Below are 17,849 nucleotides of genomic sequence, written 5' to 3'. Positions count from 1 at the left end.
TTTTCTGAATGGCTTCATCTACGATCGATACAACGCTTTTGTCATCTAGTTGTACAGGCATGGTGAATCAGGCAAGGATTATCAGAACAGTATGAAGCGAGCTATTCCATGAAATATCAGACTGACGCATAAAGTTCAACGTAACATGAATGATAAATCACATACTGATACAAAATGTATACAAAATATAGGTATACAAATGCACAGGAAGTCCCTTGTTATTAAAAATGTGTTGCTTTATGTACTCATCTGTCATTGAAATTCTTTGAATTACTTAATAGAAATTTCACAGTTAGTCCTAGTAACGGTAGGGTATATTAGGAGGTTAATTTTAGTAATTCGAGGAGAACCACCTAAGCCAGAATAGACTACAGATGTTCGTGTAGGCAGTCTTAAGTTAAAACTGAGGGACTACGTCGGTGACGAGATAACGACCCCAGCTGCCGCCGGTTCTCCACCGACATGACTGGTCAAAAATCATGTCATCATTGGGGGCTCGATCTCGTCCACTAATTCGTTGAAGCCACATCTCTCTTATCTGGGGGCTACTCATCGAGGGGTAACACAGTCTGCGGAGGCCGAGTGGAAGAGACATCGCAACCTGCGGAGGCCAGGAACTGGACCGACCACCAGGGCCGAGTGGGGCATGTCAGACCAGATAGGATGATGGGGGCTCACATCAACGATTATCGTTAAGTTATATTTTGTTATCCATTATCCATGTCTATGTATATTTTCATGTAAATCATTGTAAAAGAAATCAAAGGAGACCACAGAATGATTTAAGAGCTTTGATTAAATCTTTCATAACTGTAATCCTCAGTTTTTACGTATTCCTTATTTGGTGTCAAGCAGCAGTAGATAAATAATTAAAAAAAGTCACTTCCCACGTGACATGGTATGATTGGAATACATTAAATGCAGTGAATTTATATCGGCTTTCATTGTTTATTAGTCCAGGATAGGCCTCATAGAAACTTGACCAAACCTTGTTTTTTTTATATATACAATATTTTTTGATGGTTTCTTGTCAATTCGAGGGTGCTGATTACGAATCTGGATGATGCCACTCGTGTAACCTTGAGCATTTTCCGCAAATTGGCAAAATCCAATATGGCCGCCAAAATATGCAAATTACCCATGAAAATCCTAAAATTGTCCGCACATTGGCTATGGAATGCATGAAAGTGTGGCAGGAGTGAAATACACTCTGAAAAAACAATTTTTGACAAAATATTTATTTTCCTGATATCAAAAATGGCCGCCATAGTCCATTGTATACTCTATTATGTACAATATGAATAGGGAAAAATATTTTTAAAAAATTAACACTAAACCGCAAAAAATCGCGATGTATCAACGAAGTAATATATGCAAATCATCATTACTAACGAGATATATCATTTATTATGTCATAAATGGGAACATTTCTGTATTTTGATATCTAAAATGGCCGCCACTGGCCCAAACAGTATTGCGTACAATAGCAATTGGGGCCCAAATATTCACAAGAGTGATCACTGAAATGCATATTATTAAGATTAAACGAGTGGAACACTGACTAAAAACATAATTTCTAATGAAATATATTATCAATATGCCATGTATGTGATGAATGTTGTATTTTGATATTCAAAATGGCTGCCAAAGGCCCTAAAAAGTATTATCCACAATGAGAAAGTGGGGCAAAGAAATCACAAGAGTGATCACTAAAATGCATATATATGTGATAAATCAATGGGATACTGTTTAAAAACATATGTTCTAACGAAATATATCATTCAGGTTTAAAGTTTTGTGTTGAATACTGTATTTTTACTTTAAAATGGCCGCCAGAGACATTAACAGTATTATGCTCAATGAAAAGTGGGAAACCAATATTCACAGAAGCACCATAAATGCAGGTTTTAGTGATCTATGAGTAAAATGTTGTCTGAAAGCATAATTTCTATTAAGAGAAATCATTTAAAGGAGAATGAAACCATTGGAACAAGATAGCTTGTGTGAAAACAGAAAAATCAAAGAAACAGATCAACGAAAGTTTGAGAAAAATCGGACAAATAATGAGAAAGTTATGAGCATTTGAATATTGCGATCACTAATGCTATGGAGATAGCAAATTGGCAATGCGACAATTCACTAGAATTGCCTCTTTTATCACATCTATCCATAAATCATGTGTTCTGTCTACATGAGGGCATGTAATACATATTTTTTAAGAATACATCATGGATAAAGAGTTTGTATCATCATAAGAAAAAGCAAAAAGAGACATTTTGAAGGTATTTTATAGTCCACCAAAGGGAAAGTTGTTCATCAGTGACATCACACATCCTTGTCGCATTGCCAATGTGAGGATCTCCATAGCATTAGTGATTGCAATATTCAAATGCTCATAACTTTCTCACTATTTGTCCGATTTCTCTCAAACTTTCTTTATTCTTATTCTTTGATTTTTCTGTTTCTACACAAGCCTATTTGTTCCAAAGGTTTCATTCCCCTTTAATCTGCCAGTTAGGTAATAAATACTGTTATTGGAAAGTCAAAATGGCCGCTACAGGCCCTTATGATATTATGCACAATGTGAAAGGGAACAAATTATTTCAGCAGAACTTGGCTTTGCTTGGCCAAATGGTGATGTATGAGTGAAATATCGTCTGAAAACATGATTTATAACAAAATATATGTTATGTAATTTAGGTGATAAATACTGTATTTCAACATTCAAAATGGCCACCAGTGGCATAAGAATATTATGTACAATGGCAATGGCCGGGGCAAAAAATGTGACAAGAGTGAGCACTAAAAGGCATATTATTAAGATAAACGAGTGGACTACTGACTAAAAAAAAATTGTTGATATGACATTTATGTGATAAATGCTGTATTTTGACATTCAAAATGGCCGCCATAATCCCTATATTTATCATGTAAAATGCGAATGGAGAAACTAATTTTCACAAGAGTGAGAATCATAAAATGCGTATGACTGTGATGTACGAGTAAAAATATTGTCTTTAACATGATTTCTAACTAAGTACATCACATATTGGCTGTGGAGGTAATGTATGCTGTACTTTGAAATCTAAAAATCCTAAAAGAATTATGAACATTGTAAAATTGGACATATAAATTGGACATAATTTAGCTTTGTTTGACTCTAAATATTGCCTATAATTGTGAATTCTGATGCAAGGGTGAAATATTATCTAAAACCATGGTTTCTAACGAGATATATCATAATGTTGTGTATTTAAGGTGATAAAAGGTGCATTTTTTAATTGAAAATGGCCACCATAGGCCCTTATCGTATAATATACAATTTGAGTGTAGACAAATAATGTTCACAAAAAGGTCATATGGCAGCCATTTCGAATGTTGAAATACAGTATTTATCACCTAAATTACATAAGAAATGATATTTTTTTACAAATCATGTTTTCAGAAGATATTTCACTCATACATCACCATTTGGCCAAGCAAAGCCAAATTCTGTTGAAATAATTTGTTCCCATTCACATTGTGCATAATATCGTAAAGGCATGTAGCGGCCATTTTGACTTTCCAATCACCTAACTGGCAGATTAAATTATTTCTCTTAATAGAAATTATGCTTTGAAAGCATAATTTCTGAAATTCAGACAATATTTTACTAATACTTGCATTTATGGTGCTCATATTGGTTTCCCACTTTGCATTGTGCATGATACTGTTAATGTCTAGGCGGCCATTTTGAAAGTAAAAATACAGTATTCAACATAAACTTCAAACGTGAATGATATATTTCGTTAGAAAATATGTTTTAAACAGTAATTTATCACATATATATGCATTTTAGTGATCACTCTTGTGATTTCTTTGCCCCTCTTTCCCATTGTGCATAATACTTTTTAGGGCCTTTGGCAGCCATTTTGAATATCAAAATACAACATTCATCAAATACATGACATATTAATAATATATTTCGTGAACAATTATGTTTTTAGTCAGTGTTCCACTCTTTGATCTTAGTAATATGCATTTTAGTTATCACTCTTGTCAATTTTTTTGGCCCCCATTGCCATTGTACGCAATACTGTTTGGGCCATTGGCGGCCATTTTAGATATCAAAATACAGAAATCTTCCCATTTATGATATAATAAATGATAATCTCGTTAGTAATAATGATTTCCATATATCACTTCGTTCGTACATCGCGATTTTTTGCAGTTTACAGTCAGTCGGCAAGCCCCTGTGTTAATGAGCAAATGGGCAAGATTTATCCAAGTCCTCTCGTGGCTGAATTCATGTCCCTGCAAAATCTCGTGAATTGTGAGACTTTTTTCTCAAAGAATTTAACCACTTTCTCCTGGAGTAAAATTGATTATTTTTGTACCATTGGGAAGAGTAAATGTTATTCTTTCATATTGGTTATTTCTTTTGAATAAAATATTTTGATAAATAAAATATTTTTTTACCAGAAAAGATGCATCAAACAGAATTTTCTTCCTCTGTTTTCACTTGCAAATTGTGCAACATTTTGTGTTTTAGGTACCAACATTATTTATATCATCAGAAAGCTCAAACTCTATACTTTCTTACAATGTCACTCTTAATATGTGGCATCTTTTAGATGGGTCAGCAGCCAGCTTTTTCCATCAAGATGCAAGACGAGATTTCTAAAATTTCTGAGTAACATGAAATCCAGAGTTCTGATTGGCTGAATAATGTTTTCACAACAACAGGCGCGGGTTATTTGAAGACATTTGTTGCATGAAAAAAATCATTTTGTTTCATGTTTTATATCAAAAGTTTTCCCTATATTACAACATTTTTTTAAAAATTCCAAACACATGACCTGAAAGAATGATTCTTCTTCTTTACAAAGATACCAAAAACATGAAATTTGGTTAATATTTAGAGCAGCAATGGCAGAATAAAAAGAGGTGTTTTGGTTCGCACCAAGCTCATTAATAATGCAAAAACCCTATAGTCATGAATATCACTTGGATAAAAGAAGCTACTTTTTCAGGGCTTGCCGACTGACTGTTTAGTGCTCACTTTTGTGAAAGCTAGTTTTCCCTATTTATATTTACATAATAGAGTGTACAATGGACTATGGCGGCCATTTTGAATATGAGGAAAATGAATATTTTGTCAAAAAATATTTTTTTTCAGAGAGTATCTCACTCCTGCCACACAATTTCATGCATTTCGTAGCTAATGTGAGGACAATTTTAGGATTTTTATTGGCAATTTGCATATTTTGGCGGCCATATTGTATTTTGCCAATTTGCGGAAAATGGTCAAGATTACACGAGTGGCATCATTCAGATTCGTAATCAGCACCCTCGAATTGACAAGAAACCATCAAAAAATATTGTATATATAAAAAAACAAGGTTACGCCTCTTCTATCCTGGACTATATCAGAAATAACAAAAGAATGGGAGATGGTGATGATAATAATGATACTATATACTACTATTAGTACTACTTCTACTACTACAAATACTACTACCACTACTACTACTACTACTACTACTACTACTACTACTACTACTACTACTACTACTACTTCTACTACTACTACTTCTACTGCTACTTCTGCTACTGCTACTATACTATTATACTAACACTGCTATTTCTACTACTACTACTACTACTTCTACTACTACTACTACTACTACTACTACTACTACTCCTCCTCCTCCTACTACTGCTTCTACTGCTACTTCTCCTGCTACCACTTCTAGGTGCTACATAACTTCTTAATACTGAAATCATAACATGTGATGATAATAATTGCAGGCATTGAGAACTACAGATAAAGAAATAGATCCTGTATGAAATTTAAGGTTTTAGGGGGAAAAAAATCTTTACAATTTCCACTTTTATTCATGATTCCCAAGCGTATTACAAATAGGATAAGCATGTGAATACGTGGTCCTAAAATAGAAACTTGATTCTGAAAATGACTCTGCTTGGCTATTATCCACTTATCGGTTCAATAATTTCAGGTACAATGCAAATGAATCAAACATGAGCCCGCTCTTTCATGACATAAGAGGGAGTGCCATAAAGAACAGTGTTTTCTGCCATGTTTTCCCAAATTATGGTTTCTGGAAAATGGAGCAATAGGCATCAAAAGGTATTGAAAACTTGAAATCTGATCCTTAATTTGCAACAGAACCGCATGCATAGTCACATAACTTTATGAAGAAAAAGAGCTGGAAGTCCGAAAGGTAAGTGTCACGAAAGACGTTTGTGAATAAGATCTGTATAAAAATTAAACGATACAATTTTTAGCAAACCTACAGTGCATGGTATCAACATGCATTGAAATATTGGAAGATTACTTAGCATCATCCGCTCGTCTTGAATAGGGATTTGAAATCTCCATCTCAGACTACATTGGCATATTTGGAGCAAAAACATTTAAAAAGGTAATTGTCATTGTTATTACTGTAATTCTTTTTTATGATTCTATTTATGCGAATGTGACTTTCAAAAGAAATTATAACTGATATTAAATGGAATATGATATTTAGTATTGTGATATCTAGGATGAGTAGAGGGAGGCGCCTGAGTCAGCACATGAAAGTTTTCGCTTTGATTCACTCACGGCATATATCGTTTGCACTATAGGCTGTAAATGAATTCTTTCTAAATTTTATCGCACATCAAATTAAAATTTGTTTTTATCAATCATAATTGGTATCAACGAGGGCACTGTTTATAAAAATAACATATTTCAGTATAAGTTAAAACGCATTTCACCAAATTACTTGAAATGAATTAAGTTAACTTCGTCATTGGGTACGATCTACAAACATTATTCATTTAGAGAGTTTTCTTTCGGACATGAGTATTGATTTTTTGTCGAAATATTTTTAAGATTGAACTTCTTCGACTTGATTTACAACTACCACCAACCGGTATCTCGAACTTGAATAGTCTGTTTGATTTGAATTTTTTTCAAATTTATGCAGATTCGTCAGTGATTACAACATTCGACATGTATCAGAGTCGGATCACCATTGTGCTTTTTGTGATTCTTTTGACCCGGTTCAGCATTGGTGTCATAACAGGTAACCAGATTCCAGTATACACTAATTAAAACCTCATCAGAATGATACCTCAGTCACATTTACCTAATGGCAGCCGTATGGCGAGTCGAAAACAGCCGTTTAAAAATTTTCTGTATCAGTTAAATAAATCCATAATTTATTGTTCGAAATAGACATGAAATGAAATACTCCGAAAATTTGCTTTTGCCCAATTGATCATGGGCCCAGCGGCCACTGTGCAGCGCCAGATCGACGAGGCTCTATCCCTTTAATCGTTGAACGCCAAACAGGGTAGCAGCAACTCCCATCTTTTTACGTCTTTTGGTCTGACGCGGCCGGGGTTTGAACCCCGACCTCCCGGTTGTGAGACGGACGCTCTACCAACTGAGCCAACACACCAGTTACATATGGTTGGTCTGAATAAAATGAGATAAAACGGCTGTTTTCGGCTCGCCGTACGACGGTCGTTGGGGGAAATGCGACTGAGGTCCCCCCCTCGGAAAAAAGAAAAGAAAGGGAAAGAAAAGGAAAGGGATAAGGGTGAAATATGACATTTTCCGAATAATATGTCAAAATTTTTCACACACTTGAATTTTTGTAATAAAAATGTATAAATTTTTGCTCGCTCGCAACTTCTTGTTTATAATTGTAGGCAATACGCCATGTCCAGGCCCCTCAATTTTCATTTGCTCACCATTGGGATGCAAAATAAATCCCGCAAATTGGAATGAGAACGAGAGTGTTTTTTAAAAATAATTTACTTTTTTTCCTTAACTCTATTTTTGTTGACAGATGTGCATCTTGTTGGCGGTCCAGATTCTAATAAAGGGACCATTGAGATCAAGATAGACAACGGGACATGGGAGACAGTATGTGGTAATAACACTAATTACACTGATGTCATGTTGATCTGCCAAAAATTGGGATTCAAGGGAGCAAGCAGGGCAATACAGGAGACGCCTTATGGACAGAATTCAACTCCAAACCATGGGTTACTATGTGATAAAGGTAATGATGTATCTCAAGTAACAATACGATTATTTTGATATTTTAGTGTCACTGTTTTTACTACCGTGACTATAATGGTAAAGAAAATAAATAAAATTGGGGCAGACTAACTTAGGTGTGTTATGATGCAGATCATCTCCATGATTTGTTAGCTTTTATCAATTTGGAAACCCCTCGTTTCTTGTCTATGTTTTCATGTATTTTGTACACGTCTACAAAAAGAAGTGTGTTGTGTGCATTTTAAGGGGGAGGGGTTAACATCCTCAGCCTCCCTGCAATTATACATACACACACATACACATCCTATCAAGCACACCCACCCCCCACACACACACCCCTACACACACACATATGTGAAGAGCTCATTTGCAAAAGGGATTAGGGCCATTTTCATCAAATTTGATTTTTTTTTTGTCTCGATGTATAGATTTTCAGTTGCCCTATATGACAATACCAAACAAAAGTGGAAATTTCTATTAAAAAGTGACCAAAATGGCTAAAAATATTTTTTTTTTTCAAAAGATGTTTGATCCATTACAGTTTGGTTGCAAAAGAGGCTAGGTCTACAAAGAAATTCTTTGGAAAAGGATATCTAAAATAAAATGTAGACAGGTAGACTTCTTTTATACCCAATTTTACGTTAACATGGTAGGGTATCATGATAATTTAGTTTCGCATAGGAATATTGTAGTATAGGAGAATAAGAGAAATCATTTTTTGGAGTGGAAATTACCACTTTTGCAACAAAACTCTTCTGAAGAGCTCATTTGTCACAAGGGGTTAGGTCCATTTTTCATAAATTTTAATGTTTTCTGTCTCAGAACCTATAGATTTCTAGTCGCTATGATGATACCCGAAGACAATTTGAAATTCACTTTAAAACGTGAATAAAAGTGACAAAGAAAAATCACTTTTTTATTCAAAAGAGATTTGATTCATTTCAGTTTGCTTGTAAAAGGGGCTAGCTTCACAATGATATTTTTTTTTAAATATATAGAAAAAAAATGGAAGACTGATAGATTTGTTTCATACACAAATTTATGTTCACATGATAGGGTAGTACATCATGACAATTTAGTTTCTAATATATTACAATAAGTGAGAATAGAAATATGATTTTTCTCGCAATGGGCCAAAGTGGACTTAACTTCTTTTGCAATCAAACTCTTCATATATATATACACACTAAGAAATTCGGGTTCAATTTTACACTCTAGGGGTGCAAAGGCTTGTCCCTGACGAGTACCCCTAGCGGTGCACACGTACACCCAGAATATGGGTGTGCAGTGCTCTATTTAGGGTGACCATCTGCACCTGAGAAGGTGTACTCGTCTACCCCTTAGGGTGCATAATGTACCACCACCTAAAATGATAAAAAGATTTTCTAGATTTCCGGTCCATTCACTTTCTGTATCGATTTTTACTTACTTTTTGTTACCTTAGTTCGATTCGAACGCACCTCATTAAATCTGCAGTCAAGATTCTTCCCGCTGCCAGTGAAAAGCGCTGAGACCTGGTGAGGTCTTTAGCAATATAATAATAATAATAATTACTGTTTATCCAAGCGTATACGTAATCAAATGTGTTTTGGAAACAATTATCATCACATGAATATTAAATATTAAAAAAATTATTTCCCTTCGGTTAAGTGTGGCGTAAGTTCATTGTTATTTCGAGTAATCTTCGATCACAAATCAACTTTACCTATACCATACGTCTATCAGCGAGACTGGTTGGGTGCACGCAAAGAGTACATGGGTGTACAACAGACACGTACTCTCGCACAAGAGCTATCGTACACCCCATTTGCACCGGGATATCTTAGTGTGTATATGTATACACAAAATAATTGGCGGCATAATCTGCGCTCATCATTGTGTGTATGATGCTACACAACCTTAAAGTTTATTTAAAGAATGATGATATAATAATGGCAATAACAATGATAATACAAATATTTTTTTGAGGCGCCGATTTATCTAGTTTCCTATTTAATGGCACACTATTTATTACGCGGCTGTAGCTCCAGTTGCTAAAAGCGCTTAGTGCATTCAAGGAAGTAATCCTGCCGAGGACCCATTCACCTCACGTGGGTTGAGTGCAGCACAATGTGGATACATTTCTTGCTGAAGGAAAACCCACCGTGGGTGAGATTCAAACCCACGTCCTTTTCATTGATAGACGAGTTCGTAACCACTAGACCACGACCAAGATATTTCCACACATGATATGCAAGAACAATGGATGCGCCCTTGATATATAATACAATTTGTCGAGGTTAAGATAAGCATAATAAATTCGATGTCATAAGCTTTTATTTGTAATATTTCAGATGATACCAACCTGTCTGATTGTTCGGTAGCAAACTCAACGGAATGTTCTGTAGCAGCGGCAGCTTCTTGTCATGGTAACGTTCCTGTTAAAAGTGTGTAATCTGTCTGCAAATCATAATTTATTATACCTAAAATATCTAACATTATACAAAAACAAAACAAACAGACAAATAAACAATATACCGGTATTTTATTTCTATTGTTATCAAAATCAATGAAATAAACATACGCTATTGACATGATTGAGCATGAGGAAAGCAAAATCGTACCTATGTGTAGGGATAGCTTGGGCTTGTGACACATTTGCCTATACTCCTTAGTAAGGCTTATACGTATAAAGATTATGATTTATTATTTTTAGATAGGCTTTAAATAAACCAACATTTATTTTAAACAAGTTCCCAAAATCTATTACTTGAGCATTTCGTCCAAGCTCGATACACGGTGTACGGATCAAATCTTGTAACAGATTCCCTATTTGTAATGATTATTTTCAAGAAACTGCCCAATCGGGAATTTCGTCAAGGATCGATCACATAGCACATGTTACTTCTGTATTTACCATAAACTGATTAGAAATGTAGACGGGTTATTATGTTTCTTCAAGTATAACAGTCTTGTCTGTTTCGTCCCACTTCAGCCCGCTCTGCCCTGTCTTCTACAAATAAAGAACCGTCAAACCAGAAAGTATCGTCCTACATTTTTCGTTCTTTCTCATAGGTGAGGGATATCTTGGATGCTTTTTGGATATGAGGTTTGACCAGGTGTTGTCAGGCGAAAGCCTAATAGATAAATTGATGACCATTTCTTATTGCATCCAATTCTGTAATGAGTCTACCACGGCCAACTATACATTCGCTGGTGTTGAATACAGAGATGAATGCTACTGTGGTGAAGCCAGTGATAACTATACTAGACATGGAGTGAGAGCAGATGAGAAGTGCCAACTTGCATGTTCAGGAGACAGTACCGAGAGCTGCGGGGGAGACGGGCACATAACTGTCTTTAGAAGTTAGTTACACTCTTAAACTCAATACATGTAAATCATAGGCGGATCAACGGGGAAGGCCCGAGGGGCCCCCATATTGGCGGAACAAAAAATGAAAAAGGGGAAAGAAAGAAAAAGAAAAAAGAAAAAGAAGGGGAAAGAAAGGAGGAAAAACAAGAGGAGGGAGATGAGTGAATAAAAATAAGATCAGGCAGGGAAGACGTGACACAAAGTTGGTCTCAAATGTTGCGCAAGCAAAATGTCAACGAGCGACGGGGCCATAAAAATTCGTGCGGCGAAAATATTGCGCGAATCGTTGAGGAGGGGAGGGGGGGGGGGGGGCCTCCGACACCCCCGGCCTAGATAGGGTTAAAATATTATTTTTTTAGTCAATATACAAAGCATATTTAAGCTCGGACATCGAGCTTTCATTATTTTGTTTGATTTTCGTATTGATTTTTAAAGTGCTCTGTAAAATGTCCAATTTATTGTGTGATATAATTTTCAGCTTTTTGCGCTGTGCGCTACATAATGTCTTTGTTTATTCCATAAGATTCTTTATATATCAACTCTATGAAAAACTACTTAAAATCTCCATTTTATGACAGTTTATATTTGCGCTCGCATTATTGTTGAAAATGAAAAGGAAAGGGATAAGGGTGAAATATAGGCCTATTATTTTCCAAATGTTATGTCAAAATTTATCACAAACTTTGACTTTTGTATTAAACATTTTTGCTTCTTATTAGTTTTACGCGATATGTCGTATCGACCCCCCTCAAACATGTTGGCTCATTACGCCACTGGACAACCCGCCCATAGAAACAAACAAAAATCAACTTTGAGCAGCCGATCGGGGAGAAAATGGGTGAAAAAAATCGGCCCCCTTATTGGCGGGAGCTGCCCCTGCATTAAGTCATCATTCCTAGCCCGGGGGGCCACTTACATTGACGAGTGGATACCATTGCGCGACAAAAAAAAAACATGTAAAAAGGATGTCTTTTTCACGATAGGGCACGTTACATACGTAACGTGATTAGGTGTCAAAAACACAAAAAAAAATAAAAAAAAAGTGTCTATTTCACTAGGAAAATTACGTATTTAGGGTCGAATTTGCGGGGATGATAAAACAAAATTAAAATGTTTCATAAAGGATGTCCTTTTTGCCCCAACACTTCGTGTTTAGAGTCCGATTTGCGCGAGGTGCAGAAGGTGGGGTCGTACTAAACCAAATAGGGTGAGCCGACGACCGAAAGACCCGTAAGAATAAAACATTCCTGTACTTGTTTAGGGGTTCATTTCAGGGAATATTTGCCAAGAGTATCGTTTTGTTTCCTATACTTGTTAAGGGTAGGGTTTCACTCGCCACTACTTGTTAAGGGGTGCATTTTCAGAATATGGAAATTACGTGTTTAGGGTGCTTTTCGAGACCCCATGGTCGCGCATGGTATCCACTCGTGAATGGAAGTGGCCCCCGGGATTCCTAGACAATGGTGCATCTAGCCGATCTTGCCATTTAGAATGAAGCACAAATGAATATTTTTCTTTGAATGCCTGCTTTTGTCAAATTTGCTCTCCATTCATTAGTAGATGATACAGAGATTATTATTTTTTTCTAAAAATGCAACATCTGAATGAAAGAATCAAAGCAATGTAAACAGATATTTATGGTTCATTTTCAATATTGTTTACGCAAAAGAAAACAAAATGCCACAATGGAGTGCGCTTTGAGGTATGACAGTTCCCGAAAGGTAATAGGATATAATAAGGGCATGCGTCTCGGAGGACAGGTCATCCTCCAGGGACGGCAGGCCCTCCTGGCTTGCTTCCACGGGTTCAACTTACGGAGAATCGAAATGTATAAACTTATGTTCATTAAAAATACAAGTTTATAGAGACTCCGATGGTACTGATAATGATGATGATGGTGGTGGTAATGATGATGATGATGATTTGGGATATGTTCTCTTGATTAAAAAAGAGAAACATTTTTTCATTATCATAATTATCGTTATTATTATCTTTATCATTATAGTGCGAGACTTTTGCAATTGACTAAAGTATAATGACATGCTTAACCAATAGTTCACACTGAGACCAGTGAAACCACATCTACTATTGGGTCAACGTGGTCTACAGAGGAGATACAAGAAGAAAGCCCCCAAACGGAAGTGATGACCTATCAACCAAGTTCTGATAAGACCAGTGATCATAGTCCAAGGGACGAGCTGACTTCATCACCACTGACCACAACCTTCTCCCCGACGCTCCAGCAATATTGTAACAGCTCTTGTAATTATACAAAATTGTTAATTTCTTTAAGGAACGTCATTCTTTTCTGATTTGAAGCAGCCACCAACGTGTCTCTAAATGAAAATGATGGTATTAAGTGGTCAATTTGACATTAAAGACTACTGTAGGTCAGAGTAACTCTAGTCAAATAAAATTACATATATCATTCCTAAAGAAATATGTTTATGTTCATCATATAGCAAACATTGGCCCTTTATAACGACAAATAAGAAGGAGAAGAATAGAAAAATATCGCTACCGGTCGCAATAAGGTAACATTGATTAAGTAATAAAACAAGGATAACCACAGAAATGCAACAAAATGCATATATTCACATGAATAAAACACAATGGAAATAAAAATAAAAATAAAAATAAAATGCACTTTATATCATACATATATGCCTTAACCTAAACGAAAATTAGTAATTTTTGATATGCGCATACTGCATAATATGTAATCTCTACAGATTTTGGTGCTGTAGTTGGTGAAGGTGTTGTCATCATTATCCTTAGTGTCCTTCTCATCGTCTCGGTAATATACAACATTCGAATCCGAAAGTGAGTCCTACTATTTAAACAAAGTTTTGTATTATTAACATAAAGGAGTAGATGTTTACACAATGGAACATCACTTTCTGGGAGCTGAAGCATATAACTAGGCAAAATCATGCATTCATTTTTAATGCAAACACCCGATCTTATTGTTATTAGGAATGATTTAGCGATGATAATGTTCGGTTTTAAGCCCAAAGGTAACGTAATATTCTGGTCAAGATTCATAAATGACCATTGCAACCCATGATGCAGTTACCCAAAAGGTCAAGGGACGTCCAATTAAGTTGAAAAAATTTAGAATACCAAATGCTCTATTTAAAGAAAAATCATCTTATGTTTCATCAGAATCCTTCACCAATACTTAATTGTTATACGCCATTTGACTTTTCTAGTCTCATATTTTGTTTCAATTTTTGTACTCTACAGGATGATGAAAGACTCTAACAAGGATCAGAAGACACAACATGTGGATTTGATTCAGTCATCAAGTTCGCCTGAAAGTGATACAAGTTTTTATCGGAATATTCAGGATATCAGGGAATCGGATCCATCGGCAACATCTGACGGCGATGGTTACTACTCCTCTCAGATATACAAATAAAAACGTGATAGACCCTGACGACACCATTGCTCTACACCACTCTTACACGATGTAAGGGTGGAATACATACACACTCCCTCACACACACATACAAACAAATGCACCCTCCCTCACCCACCAACACTTGCACGCACATATTTTATGTGAGTGTAGAGAGAGAGAGAGAGAGAGAGCATGTGCTTGTGTGTGAGGGAGCTTGGGTGTGTAGGGTGGGTGAATGTGGGTGTGTGTCGTCATACATAGTCCAGGTGTGAAAGTGGAGAAGAATATGGTTTATGCATTTAGAAGACTTTTTAATTGTATGACCATTTATTACATAATATTTTATACAAATATATTTGTCTCATAGCGCTGTCATTCTTTTGAGTCAGCTGGATAGTCATGATAGTAATACCCGTCATGCCCGTAGAGCAGTTTCGAGGCAATCCTTCGCTACATCTTATTGGAGAGCAAGAAACTACTAAATTAAAAATAACTGCCTCTATTGTACTGATCCCAGGGACGGGCAAATCAAGTAAACACAAAATTGATCAATAAACATAATGATTATAGGGAATCTACATTTATATGGATTTGCATAAGCACAATCTTGACTTTTGTTCTACATACACACATGTATTTTAGTATGACTGAGTGTATGTCCTGAAGGTCGCTTGTCTCTTTGAACATATTTTCTTCCTTGTTTGATACCTTTCCATTGTTTGCATTTATTGCATGTATGTATTTGTTACTTGTATGCAGGGCCCCCAAGAAAAACAGTGCTTAGTCCACCAATGGGGTTACCCTGGGTAAACAAAACGAAATAAATAAATAAATAAAATATAAATGTTTTTCTCGGCAATCAAAGGGAGCATGGGAATGTGGTTGTCAAATGTGTTCTTGAGTATATCATGTATGGAAGGTTCATTAGACCCGTCGTCACTGAAAAATCATACATGTATAGTATGGCTATGATACTCGAACGTTATACACATACGATACATTTATTACTTTATTCATTTCTGTTTCATTCGGAAATTGATTTGGCCCGGGGTTCTAAGATGAAAAAGGCTATTTCCTGATATTAAGCAAGTATTTATCTGAAATCTCAAAATTGGTCTTGCAAAAAAAATTACTCATATTGCCAAGAATATAAAGAGAAAGAGAGGGAAGGAGAGAGAGAGAGAGAGGGAGAGAGAGAGAGAGAGGGGGGCTTATTTAGTTGGTATAATGTGTACATTTAATGATATAACCCTTTATAACAGCAATACATTTTTCAGGAAAAAATAATAAATAATGTGCATTTTAAATTTAGGCAAATAAAATATTTAGAAATACAATTGTTCATGAACATTGATTGTTTATTTACTTTCTTCTTTGATACTGTATTGAAAAATTAATTTGAAAAAAAATCTTCCCATATTGTAATTTTTGAGGTAGAAAGATGATATCATGAATGTACAAGAAGACACAAATAAATCACAAAACCATTCATTAAACATATTGAAATAAACTCACCTTTTATTTGAAATTGTTCTTTGAAACTTGAATAAATTGACAATATGGCAAGAATGTGCATCATGTATATGAGAGAGAGGGAGAAATAGAGGGAAAGAGAGAGAGAGAGAGGGGGAGGGAACATTTTCAATAGTAATAATTCTAAATTATTCTGTGAATAATTTTGAATGACAACCTAAAACGATAGATAAGAGTATAAGGATATAATGAAACACACTGTTGCTTTGGGATATGGATTGTTTACCATTAAGAAAAAAAAAATCACGTTCGAGCGAGATTCTCACACGATCTTTAAATAGGTTGTGTTCGTAAAAGAGGAACTTGACTCTAAAAATTATTCTGTTCGCCTTTTATTCAATTATTTGATCAGCAATGTAGAGTAGACTCAATAGAAAGCAAACAAAGAGGTTCCTTTGTGACATAAAAAGGAGTGCCAGAAAGGGTGGCATTTTAGGCCATGTTTCCCGAAAAGTGTTTTCTGCATGACGATGCCATAACCGCTAGACATGCTAGAATGTATTGGAAACTCGAAATAGAATTCGCGCAGAGGAACGTCGCGTCGTACTGACAGGATCCCACCTTCGTTTGAGATACAAAGTTTGTGAAACCAGGTACATACTTCATACCCTCTACCAAGAAAAGAGGTAGTTTTCGGAATGCACGTGTCATGAAGCTATGTATTGAAATCTAGCGAGACAATTTGCAGTACTCTCTATCACAAACCTGATAATCATAACAGCTCGAAGTGTCTTCATGCATTGATATAATTTGAAGAGGGTCCTCGCCCGCTGGTCGTAAATGATACAAAGGGGTGAAATCTGCCTCTCAGATTTTATGCATGGAACATACATAAAATGGTAATTATAATTATTATCACCTTATTTTGAATTCATTCTCCTGAATACGACTTACAAATTAATTAACATAACTTAAGATACTGTATACCAAAGAAAATAATGGTCGAAATCACAATAACTGTTGATTAATTTCTACCGACATTTACTGTGAACATTCTTTTCTCTTTGACACGAATGTTTTAAAATTGTAATTTTGCCATCTAGTTCAACACAACCATTAGCGTACCTACGGGGGGGGGCAGAGGGGGCAGACTGCCCCCCTGACGAGTCACAACGGGGTCACAACTGGTCCCTGAAGAGCCACAAGTGGCCCGCTCCTTTTAACTTAAAGACCTTTTTTTTGTTTGTCAAATTTTTTGGCGGACGAATTTGCCTATGTACGCCACTGACCACAACCACCCTTGTATATCCCACAATTCACCTGCTAAACATCATGGAGAAAGCCTGGTTGACTCGATTCCAATTAATTTCCAGATTCATCAGTGATGGCAACACTATTCGGCATGGATTGTAATCGGATAACCATTATGTTCCTGGTGGTGATTTGGAGCCGGGTCAGCACGTGCGTCATAACAGGTAACCACAAAACCCGAATTCAAAACCTCGTCATTTTGAAGACCTTAAAGGGGAATTAAACCTTTGAAACAACTAGGCTTGTGTCAAAAC

General features: G+C 35.8%; 1 protein-coding gene across 1 annotated transcript; it reads left to right on the top strand.

Annotated features, from left to right (window-relative positions):
• Positions 1-6,038: 6,038 nt before the first annotated feature.
• LOC121430589 lies at positions 6,039-14,829 on the top strand. The gene is made up of 8 exons (XM_041627906.1): positions 6,039-6,224; positions 6,972-7,070; positions 7,842-8,057; positions 10,390-10,464; positions 11,111-11,401; positions 13,464-13,670; positions 14,141-14,231; positions 14,655-14,829. Exons 2-8 carry the CDS (start codon positions 6,998-7,000, stop codon positions 14,827-14,829), a joined length of 1,128 nt encoding a protein of 375 aa, XP_041483840.1. The 5' UTR covers positions 6,039-6,224; positions 6,972-6,997.
• The last annotated feature ends 3,020 nt before the right edge of the window (positions 14,830-17,849 follow it).

Source organism: Lytechinus variegatus, chromosome 17 (assembly GCF_018143015.1).
Source record: "Lytechinus variegatus isolate NC3 chromosome 17, Lvar_3.0, whole genome shotgun sequence".
NCBI classification, from domain to species: domain Eukaryota; kingdom Metazoa; phylum Echinodermata; class Echinoidea; order Temnopleuroida; family Toxopneustidae; genus Lytechinus; species Lytechinus variegatus.
The sequence above is the reverse complement of the archived record's forward strand: the minus strand, read 5'-3'. Positions and strand labels throughout refer to the sequence as shown.

What these genes read in the sequence shown, in the direction of transcription:
- LOC121430589 (XM_041627906.1), top strand. Translation starts at nt 6,998, where the DNA reads ATGTATCAGAGTCGGATCACCATTGTGCTTTTTGTGATTCTTTTGACC. An exon ending in CAGCATTGGTGTCATAACAG is followed by an intron (nt 7,071 to 7,841) that starts GTAACCAGATTC and finishes TTTTGTTGACAG; the next exon opens with ATGTGCATCTTGTTGGCGGT. An exon ending in AGCGGCAGCTTCTTGTCATG is followed by an intron (nt 10,465 to 11,110) that starts GTAACGTTCCTG and finishes TCTTTCTCATAG; the next exon opens with GTGAGGGATATCTTGGATGC.